At 37.6% G+C, this 22,643-nt stretch overlaps 1 protein-coding gene across 1 annotated transcript in view; it reads left to right on the top strand.

Moving 5' to 3' along the window:
* AQR (aquarius intron-binding spliceosomal factor) overlaps window positions 1-22,643 on the top strand; it is a 48,242-nt gene that overhangs the window by 7,345 nt on the left and 18,254 nt on the right. The window contains exons 8-23 of the mRNA XM_058806365.1: window positions 366-466; window positions 1,110-1,186; window positions 2,397-2,461; window positions 5,639-5,755; window positions 7,205-7,318; window positions 8,063-8,166; window positions 8,677-8,779; window positions 9,789-9,909; window positions 11,652-11,793; window positions 12,497-12,675; window positions 14,464-14,631; window positions 15,059-15,228; window positions 18,327-18,568; window positions 20,006-20,149; window positions 20,668-20,737; window positions 21,654-21,764. Of these exons, the coding sequence (XP_058662348.1) occupies window positions 366-466; window positions 1,110-1,186; window positions 2,397-2,461; window positions 5,639-5,755; window positions 7,205-7,318; window positions 8,063-8,166; window positions 8,677-8,779; window positions 9,789-9,909; window positions 11,652-11,793; window positions 12,497-12,675; window positions 14,464-14,631; window positions 15,059-15,228; window positions 18,327-18,568; window positions 20,006-20,149; window positions 20,668-20,737; window positions 21,654-21,764 (2,028 nt within the window). The remainder of the gene's footprint in view (window positions 1-365; window positions 467-1,109; window positions 1,187-2,396; window positions 2,462-5,638; window positions 5,756-7,204; window positions 7,319-8,062; window positions 8,167-8,676; window positions 8,780-9,788; window positions 9,910-11,651; window positions 11,794-12,496; window positions 12,676-14,463; window positions 14,632-15,058; window positions 15,229-18,326; window positions 18,569-20,005; window positions 20,150-20,667; window positions 20,738-21,653; window positions 21,765-22,643) is intronic.

Genomic DNA, 22,643 nt, shown 5'->3' on the forward strand with positions numbered 1-22,643 from the left:
TACATTTTTGTCTGCTTTGCTAAATCCTTTTTGTTTTTTTGTTGTAAATTTCCATGTAATAATGTTTTTTATGAAATTTTTCAGAAAACTGAGCTTTGTTGTTTATAGCTTCTTCAAACTATAATTTGTAGACAAGGCCATGAGGTCACAGGGAGGCAGTCGAGTTGACATCTAGTCATGGCTGGACTCTCTAGCATTATTTCCTTTTTGTTTCACAGTGATACTTAGTGAGAGTAGACAGAGACAGTTCTTTATTTCAGTTTGTTATATATTTTTTCCTTTTTTTTTAATAAAAAGACCGGACTGTATTTTTATCTCATGAAAACAGGATTCCTTGGTGACTGAATATCACTTTAACATTACAGAATCGATTGGAACAAGAGTTGAAAAAGACACCAAAACTAAGAAAATTCTGGAATCTAATTAAGAAAAATGATGCAAAAATGGATGAAGAGTCAAGAATGCAGTATGTACAGAAGCCTTTTTTCTTTAATGCATTCATTGTGTTTCAGCTAAAATAAATTGTTTCAATGAAAAAGGTGGTTTTTGAATACCTGTGGCCAATGAGAATTTATCATACATGGTCTCCTGGAAGCTGTTCTGTTTTTCAGTAGTCTTTATGCAAAATACTGTTATAGAACTTCATATTTTATTTGGTCAGTGAATTTGTGATTCCAAATCTTAAAACTAAAGGATGAAGGCACAAAAGAATATTCATGTAACTTCTCACTTTTTTTCACGACCTTTAGCAAGTGTTTCACTCTTAGGTATATATAGCTTATGCAAGAATTTCATTAATGTGTGTCTATCTCACCAAAATTAAATGTTCCAGTGCTTTGTGCTAAGGTGTAGGAGGGGACTGACTTCTCCTTGACACATGAGAAGCATAGATTGTTAACCAGTTTCTGTGCCCAAAAATGTAGGCTGCTAATCTGTCTTCCTGAGTGCAGAGAGAAAGTTTTCATCTAAACAGTTTAGGTGTGTTTCAAAGCAGCCTACTATCAGTATAATAATTTTGAGGCAGCTAATTTTGTATTTGTGAAAGCTACAATATCCTTCCAGTCTGCATTTAAGGAGTATTAATTATTTTGTCTTATGTCCAACTTTAGAGCATATCGAGAGAGAAGATTTCTTTCACAGCTCATTCAGAAATTCATTTCTGTTTTAAAGTCAATACCTGTCTCAGGTAACTGCGTTTCTTATGTTACTTTGTTATCTGGTAATTTGTTTGAAAATCTTTTTGTGTTGCTGAAGCAACTAGTCCTTAGGATAGCAGCCTGAGGTTGGGGACCTTATTCAGATGAGCCTTATAGTGGGCACTATGCCTGTCTGCATGGATTTCATATTAAAATGAATATGTAAATCTGTATATACTTTAAAAATTAAACAGTAAAAAGCTACTTTAAACCTCCTTCTATTCAGTATGTACTTAGTAAAAACAATATTTCTGGGAACTGATATTCTTTACTGTGTGCTTAGAGCCTTAAAGCATTTCATACTTACTTAAGTACCTTATTAAATAGATGGTATAAATGGATATCATAAGGCTCTGTCTGTTCATTCTGTTGATTTACAGTAAGAACAAAAGCCTAAGTGAAGTGAAATTCTGTAAGATTTGACTGCTCTTGAGTCATTGTGACAAGCAAAATTATCTCCTTGCCTGATTTAGAAAGGAAAAGTGTTTGTGGAGGAAGGTGTTAGCCTTTTAACAGAAAAGGGTTATTATGCTCTAAGCACAGCACAGTTTGGGTGAAATCAGTTCCCAGAGTTTTCCTTTCTCTGTTAAACTCTTAGCAAACTTCAGCTCTTACCTAAGCTGTAAATTTTGTAATGTGGCTTCCTCAGAAAGGATACTTATCCCTTCTGATTTCCTAATTATACTAAACCTGTTTTAGATTTACTTCAACATTTCTTTGGAGGCTGTAAGAGTTGGAAAGTCATCAAGGGAGATGTGGTGTGTTTTGACATGATTCTAAAGGCTCCTTAGTAGTCACCTCTGAGTACCTTTGAATATGGTCAAGGCCTTTTGCACACATCTTGTTTGCAGCTTTTAAAAATGTATTTTTGAGTACCTGGCATTAAAAGTTCTTAACAAACATAATGGGCAAGTGATACCTTGTGGAAGTGAGCATTTTTGCTTGTTATTCCAGGTTTTTCAAAGCAGATAAAATCACTCCTGAAATTCTGGTTCTGTTACTCTTTCATTGTTAACCAGAAGAATTTTTAATATAAGAAAGGATTGTTTTAAAAAGAGAATAATATTTTAATTAGCTTTTAACAAGATTAAAATTAATTCTTTTATATTTGTAGCATTTATTTAGTTTTTAAGGAATTGTTCAAGTGTAAGTATATTGTGATATGGATCAATTTAAACTTTTTAAAATTTTTTTGTCTAGGTCCTATTTCTATGGACAAAGTTCATTATTGTGAGAGGTTTATTGAACTCATGCTAGACCTTGAGGTAAGTTTTTAAATGGATTCAGCCAGTTTCCAGGTGTACTTTTCTAGGGTTAAAGTGCATAAATTAATTATTACAACCTTATTCCAAATAGGAGGTGATTATGTCACAGCTGTGCATGTGGTTGTTTAAAAGTGATTTAAAAGTGATTTTCCATCTGTAAATAAGAGGTTGCAGCATTGCATCCATACTGGGAGCTGACCAGCAATGTTGATAAGCCAGCAGACAAAACTAGGATCCTAAAGTGCTTAATGAAGAGGATTTAATTGGAATAGAGGTGATAATACTGGCCATTTCTGAAAATGTGTAATGCTTTAATTGGTAGGAATAATTCAGAATTATTCTTCCCCCAGTGCATAACAGGTCACTTAAAGTCTCTTTTGTGTTGTTGGGTTAAATCCCAGAAAGCAGCAGTAGTCTGAAATGCAAACTATTCCTGTTTGGCTAGACTTCATTATTTAGAAGTACCAGGTCTGGGGATCTGCAGTTTATTAGAGTCATAAGACATGGAGCAAGGTTTTGTGAAGTTTTCAGCAGATACCAAGGAAGTGAGACAGTTTTAAGCACCACAGTACCAGTATTAAAAGGCATTCATGTGCAATTTTTTGCATGAGTAATTATTTTAGAGTAACTTCAGATTCAGAAGGCGCTGTGAAATAAAACAAGCATTTTCTGAAACAGTGTCACAGGGAACTTTAAAATGCTTTTGTGGTGAATTTCTGCAGGCTCACTCTGTTAAATCACTGAAGTAGTCTGTTCTTGTAGTTGTAATAGATTGAATAATTTAAATTAGATCTTCCTGTCTTATGTATGTAATATACTCTGGTAAGAGAAAACGTGTTGGAAGGTGAACTAAAGTCTGACTTAAAATGCTTAGAAGCATTTCTAAGATTGGTTCCCTCTAGGTATTATAGAAAGATCAGAATTCAGACAGGTTTAGAAAGTCTGTTCAAGTGACTGTAACAAGCAAATGAGAAATTATCTGTAAATTCAAGTCTTTTTGCCTTTGTAGCATGTGGGCTACATGGGTGCTTTTTACTTGGCTTTTTTCAGAATATTACTGTTTCATATTACAGTGTATATGCTGCATATCAAAACTGGTGATTTGATAATTTGAAAGTAATAATTCAGTGGAGAGTTCTTAAGGTTTTATGAGTTTGTTTTCATCATTATTGTACAAGGCAACCAACATTTTCTATTACAGATTTTTTTATTTTTTTCATCTCAGTTCTAAGCATCATACTGATGTCTTTCTGGCTTTCTAAATTCAGTCTGCAGAGAACAGCTCATTTTTCACTTAAATTGTTGTGGTCTTCTGTATGCTGTTCAACATTTGCTACATATAGCAGCTTAATCTATTTATTATTTCTTTATTGAAAAGATCTCTATTTGTGTTGTTATTAAAGATTTGAAAAACACTTGAGTATTTTGCAAAGAAAAGAAGATACCCTGTCATATTTAGAAGAAGCAGTTGGCAATTTTAAAGACCTCAAGCTTAAAATTAATTTAATTAGTGTAGAAAACAGACATTTAAAACAATGCTGAAGCAGTTTGACTTATCATTTTTAGCACACAATCATTCTGTAGTGTTATGGTTTTGGCCTGGCAAAGCCAGAGCCCCCATGAGTACACCTTCTCCCCGGTGTCTGCTGTGAGATGTGACCAGGAATAAGCAAAGCAGGCTCCAGCTTAAACATAAAGAAAAGTTTATTAACCCAACTACACGCAAACAATTACTAAACTACACACAAAAGAAAAAAAAAACACGAGGAAAATGAAAACCTCACAAAAAACACTCTCCCCCTCCTCCCCTCTAAATTCCCAATACAATACATCCTCCAAAATCACCAGTTCTGGGTCCAACACCACCCTCTAGATTGCTCAAACTTCCAGTTCCTCAAGAGGAGAGGGAGTCCTTCCATGTGTCGTGGTGGCCTTTTCCGTCCTTGTTCCGGTGCTCTCACCACCGAACAGGGATCAGGGCTGCTTCCAGGGTTGTCTTTTTAAGGATGCTTTGTCCAGTTCCAGAAAAGCACAGTATCTCACCTTCTCACCTCTGGGACATCTGTCCCCCCCATATTTTATATACCCCCTGGGGCCGAGGGGTACCCACACTGAATCTTCTCTGGCACTGGGACATTTCTCCCCCTGGACTCAGTCTCTGTATCTCACGGAAACATGGCTCTGTCCATGGCTACACGAAAGAGTCCAGCATAAAATGCCACTCCATCTTCTCCATTCTTTCAACATCTCTCACTCTCTCTCTCTCTGGTCCAGACCCCCATCACTCGTTCATTTCCTTCGTCCTCCCCCACTCTTATCACTCGCCTAGGAAGGGTTAATGTTCTGTAAGGTTTTCATTGTCCAAAAAGGGTTAAAAACTCCTCCAGGCGGCTGGACTCCTGGCTGCACCCCCCCCATCTCCTCAGCTGGGCTGCCTGCTGCCAGCACATATTTACTGAGTTTCAAGATAAGGACACAGGCTGCACTCTCTCTCTCTCTCTCTCTGTCTGTCTCCAAGGGGGGGGGGGGGGGGGAATGGCTGCCCGATGTCTCTTGGGGCTCTTCCTCCACCCTTCCATCCTCCAGGGCCTCCTCACCCCCATCTCTGTCCAGGCCCAGGCCTACCACATGGCTGCCCCTGCCCCACCCAGAGGCAGCGGCTGAACAGGGAGAGCTCCGACCTCCGTCCCTCGAAGTCCCAAGAGAGCCTCCCACGGCCGAAGCTCTGCTTTTAACCCCTGGGTGTTCTCGGAGGTGTGTCCTAAAACCCACTGGCTACACCAGGTGCCAATATCAAAATCCAAGCACCCATTGGTTTGACCAGAACATCCCAGAATTCCCACTTCTTCCTGGTCAAACCACCACATGTAGACATTTAGTAGTAGAATAATTGCTTTATTTAATTTACTTTTTGACTGGCAGGATGACTGCTCACTCATGGCAAGTTCATGCCATGCTCCCTGTTACATAAAGGACTGTTCATAGCAGCTTACCTGCATCTACCCAGTGTCTTGGCACACATAACTGCTGCTTTAATACCTTTGTGAGGGTATTAGATATGCAAATAACTGCAGCAATCTGTCTTAATATGCCTTCTTGCAATGGAAAATCCTGAGAAGCCAGGACTTCTTACTTTTTGAGGAGCTGCTTGTATTAACATGATGTTATTTACTGCAGGCTTTGCTCCCCACACGGCGCTGGTTTAATACAGTGTTGGATGACTCCCATCTTGTTGTTCACTGTTACCTGTCTAGTCTTGCTAAAAGAGAAAAAGAGGGTCATCTCTTCTGCCAGGTGAGATACAATGTTCTTGAAAATAACTTTTTCATTCCCTTTGTTTCTGAATGCTGCAGTTGGTTTCTTTTTTTTTTTTTTAATAGGCTTTTGTTTGATACAAACTACATCTTTATTTAAATCTTTCACACAGTATTTTTTCTTACCTGTACCTGTGTGTGTAACTACTCACATAACTTTTCATGGAATCACAGAGTGGCTTGGAACAAACCTTAAAGATCATCCACTTCCAATGCCTCTGCCATGGACAGGGACACCTTCCACTAGATCAGGTTACTCAGAGTCCCATCAAACCTGGTCATGAACACCTCCAGGGATGGGGCATCTGTGGGCACCCAGTTCCAGTGCTTCACCATCCTCACAGTGAAAAGTTTTATCCTGCTGTCTAATCTCAACCCACCCTCCTTCAGTATAAGGCCATTCCCTCTTGTCCTATGATTACATGTTCTGTGAGAAGTCCTTCTCCATCCTTGTAGTTCCCTTTAGATACTGTAAAGGAAGCTATAGGGTCTCCCTGGAGCCTTCTCCAGGCTGAACAGTCTCGACTCTCAGCCTGTTGTTACAGAAGAGGTGCTTCAGCCCTATACTAAACTCCTCTGGACATTTTCCAACAAGTTTTTTTAGTGTTGGAGACCCCAGACCTGGACACAGTACTGCAGGTGGGGTTTCACCAGAGCAAAGTAATATTTCTGCTTCTGATTTTGAGTTCTTAAAAGTACAAGCTAGAAAGCAGTGCAGCTTCTGGCATGCTTTACCACACACATAGCAGAAGTTGTCACCACTGCATTCTTCTCTCGTTCATTTTGACTTCACCCTGTTTTGCACTGCAGCTGTTTTTCACTTCTGTCCTTCAGTTTACTCATAGCTAGTACATTGTTTTTTATATGGCAGGGTCTGAAGATCTGTCCCCTTTCCTGCATCTCAGCTGCTTTTCCTGCTGCTTGCTGTCCCCCATCTCTGCCACTTGTTCGTTTTTGCTGAGGGTCAGTATTGATGGTACACAAAGGCAGCAACATATCTGAATTATTTTCTTCCTCCAAGTTAAATAATCCTGTTGGAAGGTCAGATGAACTTCAGAGCTGCCATCAGAGAGGGCAGAAAGGCACAAGGCCTCTCCCTTTTGGTAGCAGGAAGCTGTAAGTTGGGTTCAATGACAGCCTCTGGCTAGATCACCTTACTGTGATGAGTTTCAATTTCAAGCCCTAGTATATCAAGAAACCATATTGCTTGTGAACTATACTGAAATTTTGATGGCTTGCAGATGAGATACCTAACAAAAACTGTTTTGTGCATCAGCCAAGTATAAAATTCAGATACTATTCCCAGTTCTTCTAGAACTTTGAGGAGCTCTTGTTTGTGCATTTGCCCTCTTGAACTGTGGTTTTGTTTGTCGTGTTTGTGGGGTGTCTCTTATTGTTAATCCACTAATTTATATTGATGGTGTCTCAGCTTTTAGATATGCTCAAATTCTACACTGGCTTTGAAATCAATGATCAGACTGGAAATGCTTTGACAGAGAATGAGATGACTACAATTCACTATGACAGAATTACTTCTCTGCAGGTAAGTAGAGGATGAAGTGCTTATGAGAGACAGAGGATTTGGTTTTGCTGTTGTAGTCTAATTTGCATTTGGGATAGGCAGGCGGTTATTTCCCAAATCAAACCCTTTATTTTCCCTCTTGAGTTACAGGAATAACTTTAGCTTGGCTGTAGCAGTTGAAGATGTGCAGTGGTGGATGAGACTATGACTAATTAATATGCTCTAGCAAAACATCAGCATTTTTGACCTTGTGTTACCAGAATGAACTGTTCCTGTTAAGTCTGTTAAGAAGGGAAAGCAGAATGCTGTAGGATCCTGTGGTGTTGCAGTAGGTGGCAGCATTTCCTCAAGATCAGTGTGCACATAGGGGTCCCTTGTACAAATTCACTCACACTTTTTAGAATTGTTTGCATCAGTTTTAACAGAACAATTCAAGGAAGCGTGGTTAAGTTAAACTTGTTTATGGCTTTTCTTAGTTGCTTGCAAAGCTGTGTATCTGCTTCCTTATGTTTTATTTTAATGACAACAAATGGTGGTATAAGGGTGAAATAAGGAAGATAGTGTGTCAGAAGTAGAGGAGTAACAAATAGATGGTGTTAAGAAAAAGAGATTCAATCTGGCTTGTATTTCTATCCTGATGGAGTCCATAGAGTGGTTCATGTTATGAACCAGAAGAAACTGTGCTTTTTTCTAAGTATTTAAACTGTTATTAAATCATTTGATTAATATGCTTACATCCACTTTCCATGCATGAATCTTTTGCAGAGAGCAGCGTTTGCACATTTCCCAGAATTATATGACTTTGCACTCTCAAATGTAGCTGCAGTAGATACTCGTGATGCACTGGTGAAGTTATTTGGACCTCTTAGGTAAGTTAGCAAATTGAAATTGAAGTTCTTGATTCTCAGTGTGATTAAATTTAACAAATTTCCAGCCTTTTTTTCTTCTCACTTCTCATGTGCATAGCCAGTAGTTAACATCTAACTTGTTTAGTTTATTTTTTTTACTCTGTTCTGTAGAACAACTACAACAGAAATCATGAAAGCATGCCACTGTATTAACTGTACTGCATTGTAAATGCTGTGAGTAAAAGGATAGCAGTATGTATTTTGACAAAGGCAGTGTATGCTTTGTTGTTTGCTTCTGCGTCAGGTCTTGAAATAATGCAAAAATATCCAACCCTTGCCATGTTATTGTAGGTGAGGGGTTCAGCTTACACCTTATACACAAACCTCACTTAAAAGCCTGACCCGTAATTGTTTAGCTCTGGTGGAATCAGACGGCTGGAGTTTTCTTTAAGGAAAAAGCAGCTGCAGTAAGTCAGTGCTGTCCCTGGTTTCAGTGTGACAGAGGCTTCTTGTTTTCCTTTCGCCGTGCAGCTCCAACGTTCTCCACCAGGTGGCGTCGTACCTGTGCCTGCTGCCGCCGCTGGCCGAGGGGGAGGACACGAGGCACGAGAAGGAGTTCCTGCTGGAATTGCTGGTAAAAACATGAATAATGCTCCTTGCACTTCTTCTATTCAAAACTGAAGGCATAGCTACATCCAGCAGCTGCACTGCAGTAAAGTAGTCGTTTAGAATGTTTTCTGAGCCACCTGTGAGCCACAGCAGTGTTGTTGCAGTAATTGGAATGTTAAGATGGGGTTTAAAACTATATAAATTAAGTATTCGAAAATGCCTATTTATAAATATAGTTTCCATGAGAAACTATATTTATGTGTTTTTTAGGTCAATAAGCAGAGCCTTGGAAACAGTTTTGAGTTCTTCTGAAAAAGTTTTTTTCCCATTTAAAAACAAAAAGATATGCTAAAGTAGATCTAGATATTCAGTATCTATTTGGGCCCCAAACCAATTTGAAATATTGTTTGATGCACATCATGGTTTTTTGGATATTCAAGGTGTAGCAATACTGTTGTAGGCTTCTAATTTGATATCAGAATACCGTAGCTGTTTTTTGAAATCTCATTCATGAGTTTGTTTCGTGGTTGTTTTTTTTTTAAATAGTTCATGTGGTTTTCTACGGTATTGAAGGTAATGATATGCCTCTGGCTGCCATGGAAAGATATTTGTTCAGGTAACATGTTATAGTATTGGATAGATTTTTTTTGTGTTCCAAAGAGGAAACAAAGACTGTTACTGAATGAGTAGTATTAGTTAGGTACTGACCATATTTTTAATGGAAAGTAAAGTAAGTTTTATTTGAACTTGATTCTCTGCTGAACCTTGATTGAGTATTTTCAATTCTGTTGTGCCATTTTTGGTCTGCTGAATACCCGAAGGATTGTTTGATTCTTGTACTATGACCAGTAGTTGGACTATGTCTTTGTTCATCTTCTGATGTCACTGTTTGCATTTAGTTATATTAAAATATTTAATTAGAAAAATATTGATGGAGAAAACTCAAGTGACCCCCTTATGAATTATTGTCTGTTTCAAAAGTATCTTTATTGTTCCTTTTTGACTCAGAGATTTGAAATGCTTCCTTTCTTTAGGTTTCCCGTCATGAGCGACGAATATCTCAAATTCAGCAGCTCAACCAGATGCCTCTCTATCCCACAGAGAAGATTATTTGGGATGAAAATATTGTGCCCACTGAATATTACTCTGGAGAAGGTATGATTAGTAGTTCAGTAAATGCTGCAATTAAAAAAAGGAATTCTGATGTGTTCTGTTTATTCTGTCCAAGAAACTTACACACGGTACTTTGGCATCTTCCAGTATCTTAGAGTAAGATCAGGGGGTATCACAGGTTGTTGTAATGCTCTGAACCATTCAGGTTCTAAAGGCAGGTCAGAGCAGCTCTACTGCCATTCATCCTGTTCTGGGTGGTTGACTTCTGTGTGCTGTGGGCTTATGTTTGATCAGCCAAATATATTTATGGCAATATGGGTTGCAGAGGGGGAGGGAAGGGGGGACAGGAGGAGAAGGCAGGTCATCATTGTGACTTTTTAATAGTGCATTAAAGAAATTTTGTTAATGGTGAGGTGTAATTTTGTCAAGTAACACTGGTTGCTAGTGGAAACATTTCCTCCTGTGGTGAACACTTTTGGAATTATGGTATTGATGGTGATGTTGTGAAGTATTTCTTTTGCTATCAGACTGTTACAAGTATTTTTTTTCTATTTTGCTTCTCTTGGTTTAGTTTACACTTTCTCTTTTTCATCTCCATGTGTTCTCCTGTCCTGGTTTCAAACAAAACAGTGTTGGTTTTGTGGTCTTACAAAGGTTTTTTTGTGTTCTTAAAAGGAATAAATTAAATAAATTTGGTCTAAAATTTACGTAAGAGTAATTTAACCCAAGAATGTTAGGAGTATTGTTTCTGTTTCCTTTTAGAAATGAGGGAAGAAGAACATCTCTTAGATGAACACTGTGCAGCCTTAAAGAGGTGTTGCTTCCCACCTTGCCCTTTGTGCATATAACTAGCTTAACAGGACAGGGTTTCTTACTTGGTGTTGGGAAATGTGTTAAAGTATTTTATCACCATCAAACTTTCAACAATATAAATTACTGTGCTCTGCTGCCTTTCTTCATTGCTGTTGTTTCTCAGTGCATGTGAAAGTCAGTATGTAGTACCTATACCAGAGAAAGGTTTCAACAATGATATTGCAAGTTTCAAAAGCAAGATGCTTTCACAGGTCTTAAACATAGATAACAATTGTAATAGTAGTCCAGTAATGTTAGATGAGTAACTTATAGGAATTAAAATTACGGAAAATTTTCATCCAAGACTATCCTAAAACAATGGAAAAAACTTTAGAACCTGTCTATGAGTTCTTATACTCCTTGTGTAGTAGGATCTAATCTTCCTCTGTTTTTCTTTCTCATTTAAAAAACAAAGCAGTAATACAGACTTTAGAGATGTGTGTTAAAATTTGATTTTGTGACTTAAAGCTCTTTTTGTACATTAATGGTTTTTATGGCATCTAATAAACACAAGGCATGGGAATAGGGAAATTGTTGGATGGTTTTTATTATTTTATTAGTCTTTTTCATAATTTTTTAATGCTTACTTAATTGTTGCACTTCTAAAGACCATTACTTTGTTGTGCATTTGATTTTCCTAAACTTCATTTTGTTGTCTGAATACATTGATGGATTCAATATTTAAGTAGTTCACTGTATTAGTGCTAGAAGGATGAAAATTCCTTCAATCTTGTACAGGATCTTTTAGAGAGAACCTGAAAAGTACATGCTTTTTAGAGGTGTGTATTGATAAAAGGGGTGGTTTTTAGAATCTCCAAGGATAACTGCGATGGCAGATGTACAGTAAAGTGTGTGTCTATTTATGAATTCATAGAAACAGTATATTAATTAATATTTTTTTTTTGTTTGTCCATCATCCCTTAAATCCTTAGGCTGTCTTGCACTTCCCAAGTTGAATCTACAGTTCCTGACTCTCCATGACTACCTGCTGAGGAACTTCAATCTTTTCCGCTTGGAGTCCACCTATGAGATCAGGCAGGACATTGAAGACAGTGTCAGTAGGATGAAGCCATGGTAATATTTATTAACCGGTGCAAGCCAGTCAGTTCCCTTCTAATCAAAGTGTGTTTAGGAATCAAAAACTGATACTGTGTGTATACTAAGTACATAGTAACAAATGTGTTAAAATTATTACATAGATCCTGTGGTTTGTACTTACTCCTTCCATAAGGTGTTACCATGCCAAGGGTTGATATTTTAGGGGTTTGTGGTTATGTATCCCTGCAGGTGTGTTAAAGGCAGCATGCTGGATGCTAACAAAAAGCCTTAGTTGTGTTAGGATGGGCGAGTTAATTTTCCATGGCTGACTTGACAAAATATGCAAATGTCATAAACTCCTCTGTTTGGGGGGGATGTTACTGAGTATTCTTGAATTTGCTATCTGCCACATTTTAATCTTCTTTTGGTTTAAAGGGTTTATTTGGTGTGATGTCTTTTATACTCAGTACGTGGCTTTTTGTTACCTTTCCTTTATCTTCTGTCTCTGTGAGTTTTTTGAATAATGCTAGCATAACTTGCTTTTGTTTTTTGAAATATAAGTCATGTTGTGCTTCGATTCTAACATGCAGTATTGCATGAATCTAATTCAGTAGCACATAAAGTTAAAAATTCTATATTTTTCTTAAAAGTTACTGTGGGGTAATTTTTTCGTAGTTTAAAAAAGAATTGAATCTGTTATCAACTAATGACTACCAAAATTTTGGTGTTTATTTCTTAGGTTATCAGAATATGGAGGTGTGGTCTTTGGTGGATGGGCTAGGATGGCTCAGCCCATTGTCTCTTTCACAGTGGTGGAGGTGGCCAAGCCCAACATTGGTGAAAACTGGCCCATGCGAGTGCGAGCAGACGTTACAATCAATTTGAATGTGCGAGATAACATCAAAGATGAATGGGAAGGTACTTAATTTGCTTGGAAATAAAGCGCTCAGAATAGGTGCTCATCAAAATACACTTTGATGTAGTCTGTTTTGTGAGAAAAGGAGGTTTTAATCCATGGTATAGATTTGTCAATCCTGATACACTGTTTAGAGGACAGTTACTCAAATTCCAAGTTTAAGGGGTTTATATTTTCATAAAGTGAAGTTTGAAATAATTACTTAGATGTTTCATTGGGATCTGAGTGTTTATTACTTCAGACTAATGTCAGTCAGTGACCAGCTGTAAAATGCTGTCCTTTACAGGACTGTGGAAAGTTAACTTAGCATTTTAAGCTAAAAATGTCATATTGAAAAGCATGGGGAAGGTGATATCTATCTCATACACAAGTGGGGAGGACAGATTTTTATTTACTTCAAACCAGGGCATTTCAGCAGTTTACAGTGTGTTTGAATATTATGAAGTGCTGACTGTACCAAATACTGTTTCTTGTAAGTATCCGCAGGCGACACTTCTTTCGCTTGGGGATTTGAACTTTAGTTGACTGTGTTGGCAAGTGGCATGGAAGCATGCAGTTGTACTTGTGTTATCAGTAAATGTCACTCCTTTCTCTTTTGTTAGAGAAACCTGATAAACGTGCTGGAGCTGCGTAGTGTGATTGCAGGTCACATAGCACAAATGCTAAAGCTGGACTGTGTGATAAATGAGCAGATGCCGCTTTGGGGCTGTAGATTTCTCTTAAAGTAAAAAATCTAGGAGGATGGCAGAGAATTCACTATAATGAAGGTATCTATATAGTGATGCACTTAGCTTTTTAAGTACTAAAACAGCCTTTATGATTTGTAAAAAATAATATTTTAACTAAATCAAAACTGAGATGAAGAATTCATAAATCACTGCCTGACTCAACAGAATCTTGACGAAACTGCCTTCTGTTGAACAGTATCTGGTGCTTAATGAGGAATTATTTGTCTCATGAAAAATACAGCATGTTTTCTGAGCTTTGAAGGTGTCTTAGATATCTGAGATTCTGAAGGTGTGCTGGAGAGAAAATTTAGTGTTCAGAATTATGTTAGTGAATTGGAGAAGCAGCATTTTACAAGTAGGATATAGTTCAACAGGGATGATTATTAAGCAAGAACAAGTCACTGTACAAATACATGTTGGGGGAATAACTTAACAGGCAGTACTTCTGCAGAACAGAAGGAGCAGTGGTCACCTTTGCTCACAAGTGAATGTGGTTCCCAACATTGTGTTAGTACGGAGGGAAAGAGACAAAATCTCACGTTGTATTGGAATTTATAAACTGGAATGTAACAGTAAGCAAGTAACTTGGTTAAGCGACCTTTTACTTTATTAAATAGGTAACTAAAGTAACTTGGTTTAGGGTTTTGTGCCCAGTTCTAGGCACTGCACTTAACTTGTTGTAAAAAACAGAAAAAAAGGAATTGGAGGTTTGTCCAGAGAGAAGCAATGAGAATAAGAGATTAATGCCACACTTCTTAGAGAAAATTGAAAATAATTAGGTAAAAATAACTAGAGTAAGATTATTGGGAGAAGAATAATCTTGAAATAATGTTTGTTCTTATGAAAAAAGCATTCAACTTCTACTTTTCATATCTATTATATCACAGTGTCCTGTGGTTTTGTATTCTCTAAGTTCAAGGCATACTTTGAAGCAAAACAAAATATACACAGGTGGGATTTTATAAAAGAAATATGAGTGCAATCTTTTATATACATATGCTAAGGAGTTGATGAGGACAGTGCCGTTCAATCGAATCTCTGCCTGTTCCTTTTGGGGCCCAGGTCTGCGCAAGCACGACGTCTGCTTCCTGATCACGGTGCGTCCCATGCAGCCCTACGGCACCAAGTTTGACAGGAGACAGCCTTTCGTGGAGCAGACTGGCCTGGTCTATGTCAGAGGCTGTGAAATTCAGGGCATGCTGGACGAGAAGGGGCGTGTCATTGAAGAAGGTATGATAGCCCAAAACTTCTTCAAGAGATTTATCTTTCTGTCTCTGTGGGTTTTTTTATATTTAACAGGCTAATTGATAATTTTTCTCTCTTTTAAAGAATGCTCATTGAATAAGTTACATACATGGAAAAAAACAAACCAATTCCATAAGCAGCCTGAGAAAGGTCAGCTAGTTTCCTCTGGTAAAATCTGATGTAGCTACATTAATTAAATAAATCCAGTATTGAGTTAAGGAGTAAAAGAGATTCTGTTCAAAAACTATTAGAATAATGCAGTGAAAATGTATCCATTGCTATGCAGAAATTAGTTTCATCATATGAATTTGTCTGAATTTCATTTGAGGAACAATTATGGATCACTTATTTGAATGATAATTTGCTTTTAGCACTGAATCAAATTCTAATCTTGTTGTTTCATTATGGGCAGGACCTGAACCAAAACCAAGACTTAAAGGTGATTGCAGAACATACAGAGTATTTCTGGACCCAAACCAGTATCAGCAGGACATGACCAACACAATCCAAAATGGAGCAGAAGATGTCTATGAGACATTTAATATAATAATGAGAAGAAAACCAAAAGAAAACAATTTCAAGGTAAGATACTTGCCTCTTAGCTCTTAGGTCAGAAGGATGGAGCTCCTCTCCTGCAGGGGAAGCCTGAGAGAGTTGGAGTTGTTTATTCTGGAGAAGAGAAGGTTTCAGGGAGATCTGACTGCACCCTTTCAGTAAGGGGGCTTATAAAAAAGATGAGCACTAACTTTCTAATTGTGCTAGTACAAGGGATAATGTTTATTAACTAAAAGATGGTAGATGCAGCCCAGATAAAAGAAAACTATTTCATGATGAGGGTGATGAAATACTGGAACAGGTTGCCCAGAGGTGGTAGATGCCCCATCCCTGGAAATTTTCAAGGTCAAGTTGAACAGGGCTCTGAGAAACTTGGTCTGCTTGAAGATGGCCCTGCTCATTGCAGCAGGGGTGGACTAGATTAAGATTCCTTTCAGCCAAAACTATTCTATGATTCAGCCTCAACAGTGCTGAGCAGAAAGGAAGGAGCCACTTCCCTTCACCTGCTGGGCAAATTCATACTGTAGCACAAGGTGCTGTAGGCCAGCCTTCACTGTGAGGGTGCATAATTTTATACACCTAAAAATATTTCTTACTCAGTTTCTTTGCTTTTTAGACCTCTAAATCATTAATGTTCCTTGAATTTTCCATTTTGAAAATGCAGCATGAATGAAAAGCTACATGTCTTTTGGTGCCTTAAAATCATGCACTGCATAATTGAAGTGATTTTAATTTTGAGGGATTCTATAGCAGGTTCTCTGTAAATGGATTAACAAGTAGGCAGGAAGACTTTTTTTCTTTCTGTATCTAGAAAGATAGCTCTGGTGTGAAGCAGCACCTTGCAGCCTGCATGGACCATTGTGGTGCCATCATTTGTGCTGTGTACTTGCAGCTAATTTACAGGCAAATCCCAATGCAAGCCATTTTATGCTGGCATTTATGAAAGACTCATACCTTCATTTTTCAAGACAATCCAAGGTATTTCCCCATTTATCACATTGCTGCCAGTTTAGGTGCATGCATTCCATGCCATTTGCAAACCTTTCTAACTTCAGCTGGAGGAAAGAAAACAAGATGATGCTCTGGTTAGTGTAGACAGTGTATGCAGCAGATGAAAGGCAGCTTGAAGTTTAAAGCTGAGCTTGTAGGAGAGAAGACAAGAAAACTCTTGTGCAGTCCTTGGAAATTAAACAGATGAGATAGCAGAGAAAGTGCAAACACAGTGTGTTTGCTGGAGGTGACACCACTGTGTCACTACAATTGGTCAGCAGTGTTAGTTTTTACAAGAATGAATGTTACTATTTTTACATGCATATAAATTACTTTTTGAAAAGCTGAAGCAAAGTTTTTGTGATGTAGAAGCACCACATTTGCAGTTAGGAACATATTTCTTGCTTCCTCTTAGAAACTGATCACTGGGTTTAGAAATACTACCCGAAAAAAATGTGACATTTTCTGATTTCTTTGTGCTTTTCTGACCACAAACATATTATGCTGTGCTCAATATATGTTTGAGCCAGAAGTACTTGTTCTATATTTGCAACAAAAATATAAAAATTCTTACTTAATATGGGACTTGTCCATCCATATATCTTTGAAGTTATTCAGGCTTCAGAAGTTCTAAGATGCCTTCAACTTCATAGCTTTGCAGGTCTGTCACAGAATCCACAGCATAACTGTGACTGGAAGAAACATATTCAGAGAAGGGTTAAGGTTGGAGGGACCTTAAGAGTTGATTTAGTCCAAGACCTGTTTAAAGCAGAGTCAGCTAGAGCAATTTGCTCAAGATCTTGTCACTATGTAGTTGGAATTGGATATGTCCAGTGATGGAAACTACCTAGCCAGTCTAGACAGCCTGTTCCAGTGTTGCATTACCTCTACAGTAAAAATATTTTAGTGTATTTAGGTGGAATTTCCCATATCTCAATTCATGTCCATTGCCCCTTGTCCCTTCACAGGGCACTACTGAGTGGACTCTCATTCCATTGATCTAACTTCCTCCCAGTGAATTTTATTGATACAAATCACTCAAATTCTCCAATGCTCCTTGAGTTTTGTGTTCTTGAGGCTGAACAATCCCAGCTCTCTCAGCTTGTCATACAACAGATTCTCCAATCCCTTCATCATCTCAGTGGCTCTTTGCTAGAGCCATTCCAGTATGTCTGTGTCCCCTGTCCTGAGGAGCCAGCACTGGACACAGCCCTCCAGATGTGGTCTCACCCACGCTGAGTAGTGGGGAAGAACCAGGACCTTAATAGAGGTTGGCTGAGCAGGGATGGTGATCACATTACTTGACTCTTTCAATGATACAGCACAAGCAGGAAAAGAAAAACCTACCCTTTGGGGATGGGTATATAAATGTAGACTATCTGAATAAAATTCTGTGCTTTGATTTGACTGACTGTTCTTTTACAAGTTTGGCATTTAGAGGTTCTGTATTTTATTCTGGCATGGACGGCTGATGCACCGTGTTTGCCATTCATTTGTGTCCATGTTTGGTGGCAAAGGAAGTCAGAGGATCTGGAAATCAGTGCAAATACATGGTGACCAAATGCTAAGTTTCAAGTGAGATAGTTCTTCAAGCCTTGCCACTAAAGTAGCCCTTTAAAAGGAAGGCTAAAATTCAGTTACCTCTTAGTTAAAAAGCACACCTTCTCTGCAAGTCTAGGGTCTGGAGCTTTGGTATTTTCACAAGAGGGGAAAGGAGAGAAAACTTGTATAACCACAGATGATTCTTGGGTGAAGAGCAAATGCTTGAAGGAAGGCTTAAGCTGACTGCAAGGGTGAAGTTTATAGGCCTGTAAGAGGAAACCTTAAACTGCATGAGGATCTTCTATGCGTTTTTCCCTTGCTGTGAATGTTCTGGGATGAAAATGTTACTGATGATTGCAGTCATCTTTACTAGCTCTTATTTTATTCTTAGTTTAAGAATCCTGTGCTTTGATACTGGTGTTTTGTTGCATATATACACTGTCCATATATTGACTCAATCTAACCAAACACTGTCAATTAAAGTGTTCTGTTCTATAGTCTTAAAACAGATTTGATTGATCTTCAGTATGATTTTTACCTGATAATAAGTCAGTCTCTTCAATCCTATTTTTTCTGGCTTTTCTTATTTACAGGCACTTCTGGAGACTATCAGGAACCTGATGAACACAGATTGTGTGGTTCCTGACTGGCTGCATGACATCATTCTTGGATATGGAGACCCAAGTAGTGCACACTATTCAAAAATGCCCAATCAGATTGCAACTCTGGATTTTAATGACACTTTCCTGTCCATTGATCATTTAAAAGCTAGCTTTCCTGGGTACAATGTTAAAGTCACTGTTGACAATCCAGATCTGCATGTACCCCCCTTCAGGTGATCTTAATATTTCAAGTACTTCTTGATATTCTTGCTGAAACATGTTTTCAGGTGGAGTTATGTTCAGAGGTTGAAAGGAGATGCTCTTTATTTAAAAAAAAGATGGAGATATGTTTAGATTATGTTTAGATATGTAAGATTTAGATAGTTACATGATAGAGTTAACTGTATGACAGCAAGACCCAGGACCGGCTTCTGTTCACTTCTGTATAAAAATGCATCAGAGCATTGCTTGTAGATCAGCCTACAGAATATATGCTGAAAGTTTCCTCAAGAATATATGCATCTAGTCTCCTCAAGATCAGGCTAGAGAATTTTAATTACATCATTTCCTTACATGTCTCATTACAACAAGCTAAGAACAGCAATTTCAACACCAGTTAAGATTTGAGCTTTTGGAAACACTGTTCAATCAACATAAAAGATTAAGTCTGAAATCCCATAATGCTTATTTTTAGAAATGATTTCTGAAATAGGATGCCATTGGCAACTAAATGAGATTTACTTGTTTTGTTTTAGTGGTGCTGTTGTTCAGCAATTTTAGACCTGACAATTCTGTCCCTCCTGGTCCGGTTCCTTGAATTTTGACAACTGAGTTTCACAGTGCATAGTATTGGAGAACAGTTCCTTCAGCTGAAGAGACTACATCTTTTCCTTGTAAAGGAATAAATCTGTGGAGGGAAAAGATGCCTTTCCCCTGCATCAGTCAGCTTTTATCATGGCTAAACTGAATCTTGAAAAGCAGGGAGGTAATCTCCTGAGCTTTTTTTGGAAACACTACATGGAGAATTTGTGTGGAGAAGGCACTAACACTATATAATGATATAAAAATAGTCTGAAGGTATCAGGAAAAGATCTCACACAGTTTTCCTCAATGACCTGTTGTTCAGTTTCAGTTCAGAGATACTGCTCTTTATGAATAGCTGTTGCTCTTCCTACTGCTACATTTGTCCTGTAAGAGATTATTATTGTTATAGATATCTACATTTTGGATGGGCATTGGGATTTCTTCACCTGTGATTTGTTTCTGAATGCATAGAAGGCTATAAAAAATTGAAATTGGAGGATAAAAACCTTCATCTGTTGGAATAGTTTGGAATACTGACCCAGCTTATGTTCCATGATAACTTTTCTCCTGTCCCTTCCATTTTCACTTATGAACTCCTTGTCTTCAGTGTTCTTCCAGCTGGCTCTTAGCACTGCTCCTGGCTTTTCCAGTTATGAAAAGAGTGCTTTTGACACACTTTTTGTTTAATCAGCTTCATCATTTCATTTGGCATTTCTCTTCTTTATTCTCCTTAAAACTTTGTCATTTGCAGCACTTGTTTCCCTGTTGTATGAGAGTTTGTCTTAATGGGGAGAAAAAATCTTTATCACCTTCTGAGACAGTCCATGTCATAGTGAACATGTTTAACCTTAAATTATGTGTTGCAGAATAACTTTCCCAATGAAGGAAGGTAAAGGAACGAAAAGAAAAGGGGATGGAAGTGAAGAAAACCCTGAAGAAGCTAAAACACTGATTGTAGAGCCTCATGTTATCCCAAACAGGGGACCATATCCATATAATCAACCAAAACGGTAAGAAATGGATGGGAACTTAGTTTCAAATGACAACATGTGCATAGCAGTTCATTTTCAGAAATGAGACTGGTTGTTTTATATTTGAATCAAAATTGTCCCCCATCTGTGAAAAATTTATTCTGTTGTCCCCCATCTGTGAAAATAGTCCCTTGAAGAACAGGGAGAAATACTGTCTTCTAGTGATTTTTGTCTCAGGAATTTGAATATTAGGAAAGTAATACCTAAATAATTCTACAACATTCTCTGCAAATAATGACTAAAGACAAACAGGCTTTTAGATGGAAAGAGTTGTCACATGGACAACATGATTTACTGTCTTGCTCAGAAATTTCAAGACTGTTGTATCTATAAAAACGTAGTTCTAATGCTGATTTAATTTGTGCAAAATTTTGCAAATGTGTTGTTCAGGAAAGATATAAACAATTAATTGAAATAAAACTTGTTAAAACAATTGCTTTTACAAAAATTGTTGGCAAAGTCTATCAATTATCAGATGTCATTCTGCTTTGTTACAGCAATACTATTCAATTTACCCATACTCAGATTGAAGCCATCCGTGCAGGAATGCAGCCTGGACTAACTATGGTGAGGATGTTTTCAAGGATTCTAAACTCTTATTTTATTAATTCTGGCCTTAGGTACCTTCAGTGAAATCCTAGTAATGCCCCTTTCTGTAGCCTTGCTGAGGTAACTTCTATTAATAGTTTAAGGATATGAAGAACTAACTTTCAGAGGCTCAACATGCACCAATCCTCACAAAATCATAGAGCAACACATCTCTGTATCATGTATTTCCGTGGCTGAATGCTTTCCACAGCAACTGAATTTACTTTTGAAGTGGTTGGAGAGTCTTTAAATAAAGGAGGAATGCTTTCATAGCAATTTGTAATTTTATGTGTTGATGCTTATGAAAACTGCTATTCTGTGCTTCTTAATCATGCAAAAATTGTTTTGAGATGCTTTCTTTATAATATTTGGATACCTTTAAAATGTCTGAGCTGTCAGTTTTGGAGTGTTTGTAGAATTGAGCCTATGAAAACATTAATTGTTATTATATGTCTATATCATCAGTTGTAGATTTCTGAGTAAATAGAAGGAATGAACTCTCTTTTTAAAAATTTTTCCTGTTCTTTATGTCTGTTTCTCCCTATTGTTTTTCAGTTGTGTGTCTTGATTCTCTTTTCACTGTTTCTCCCCTGTTAAGCCTGTTCTGCCTTTTTTCTCTGAGAACATCTCTTTTCTTATTAGTACTTCCTGTGCTGGATTACCATATTCCTTTTAGTCAGGAATCTGCCAAAATAGTTATAATATGTTGTATTTGGTCTGAAAGTTCACCGGAGCCAGGAAGCAATGTGTAATGTCAGTGTCTTGTGAGATTGTTCTGGGTTTTTTCTTCCCCAGCCAACTCTTGTTTTTCTTTATTTTGTTGAAGTATTCTGATAAATTGTGATTAATTTTTGTTTGGTTTTATTTTTGTGTGTGTGTGTGTGTTTGATTTTAGGTAGTGGGTCCACCTGGTACTGGAAAAACCGATGTAGCGGTCCAGATAATCTCCAATCTTTATCATAATTTCCCAGAACAACGAACTCTAATAGTTACCCACTCTAATCAGGTAAAGTGTCAATCATGTGTGGAATTTTCCTGTAATTGCAATGTAGAAGAGCAGTAGGTGTAGAGATCAGTAGTTTGGGAATTGCATTTGTCTCCTAACAATGGAAAATTGAGTCAACTTACGTGCAGTTTTGCCAATTTGATAATGAGAAATTAAATCTTTGAATTTCAGGTGTGTAGTTCTAAACTATTTACCTGAAGTTTTCAATGTGTTTAATTGGTTGGAGGTCAAAAATAAGAAAGTATTTTTGAAAAAGTATCATTTGGTGAGGAGTTACAGCGTGGAATAATACAGGCCAGTCTGCATTGGGTGGCAGGAGAGTGACAGTTGGGAGAAAGGGTTGAGAACATTGAGAACATGTCCATTGAGAAAGAAGGAAATACTTTGAGGCAGATAGAAGACTTCTTACTAGACAAGACTTTAATGAGGACATTAACTTGAAATTGTGCCCTGGGAAATTTACTGTATCTCAGCAGGGTACATTACCCATGCTTTGATGCTGCACTTTAAGATGTTTACATCAGTTGCAGCTGCAAGTGGAGCTTGTTTGTGTTTATTCTTATTTTCAAAACTTGATGATCCAGTGCTTACAAGCTTGCTCCTTTGAAATAAACGAGTTAGTTGATAGTAAGCCACTAGAGAACTGAAAAGCTTAAGGTAGAAGATGTAGCACATCTAGAAGTTTAGTTAAGCAAAATTTAGTTATCCAGAATGGGATAGAGTCCCAGTACCTGACAGCCAGTACCAGATCATACTTCTCTCATGTACAGTAAAAGTTAAATTGTTTAATATCATTGTACAAAAATTGATGTTTGTGGGACAGTTTTGTAAATTGATAGCTTTATCAACTGAGTTAACTGTATGATTACAATTTCAAAA

The sequence above is a fragment of the Ammospiza caudacuta genome, chromosome 6, assembly GCF_027887145.1.
Source record: "Ammospiza caudacuta isolate bAmmCau1 chromosome 6, bAmmCau1.pri, whole genome shotgun sequence".
Taxonomy (NCBI): domain Eukaryota; kingdom Metazoa; phylum Chordata; class Aves; order Passeriformes; family Passerellidae; genus Ammospiza; species Ammospiza caudacuta.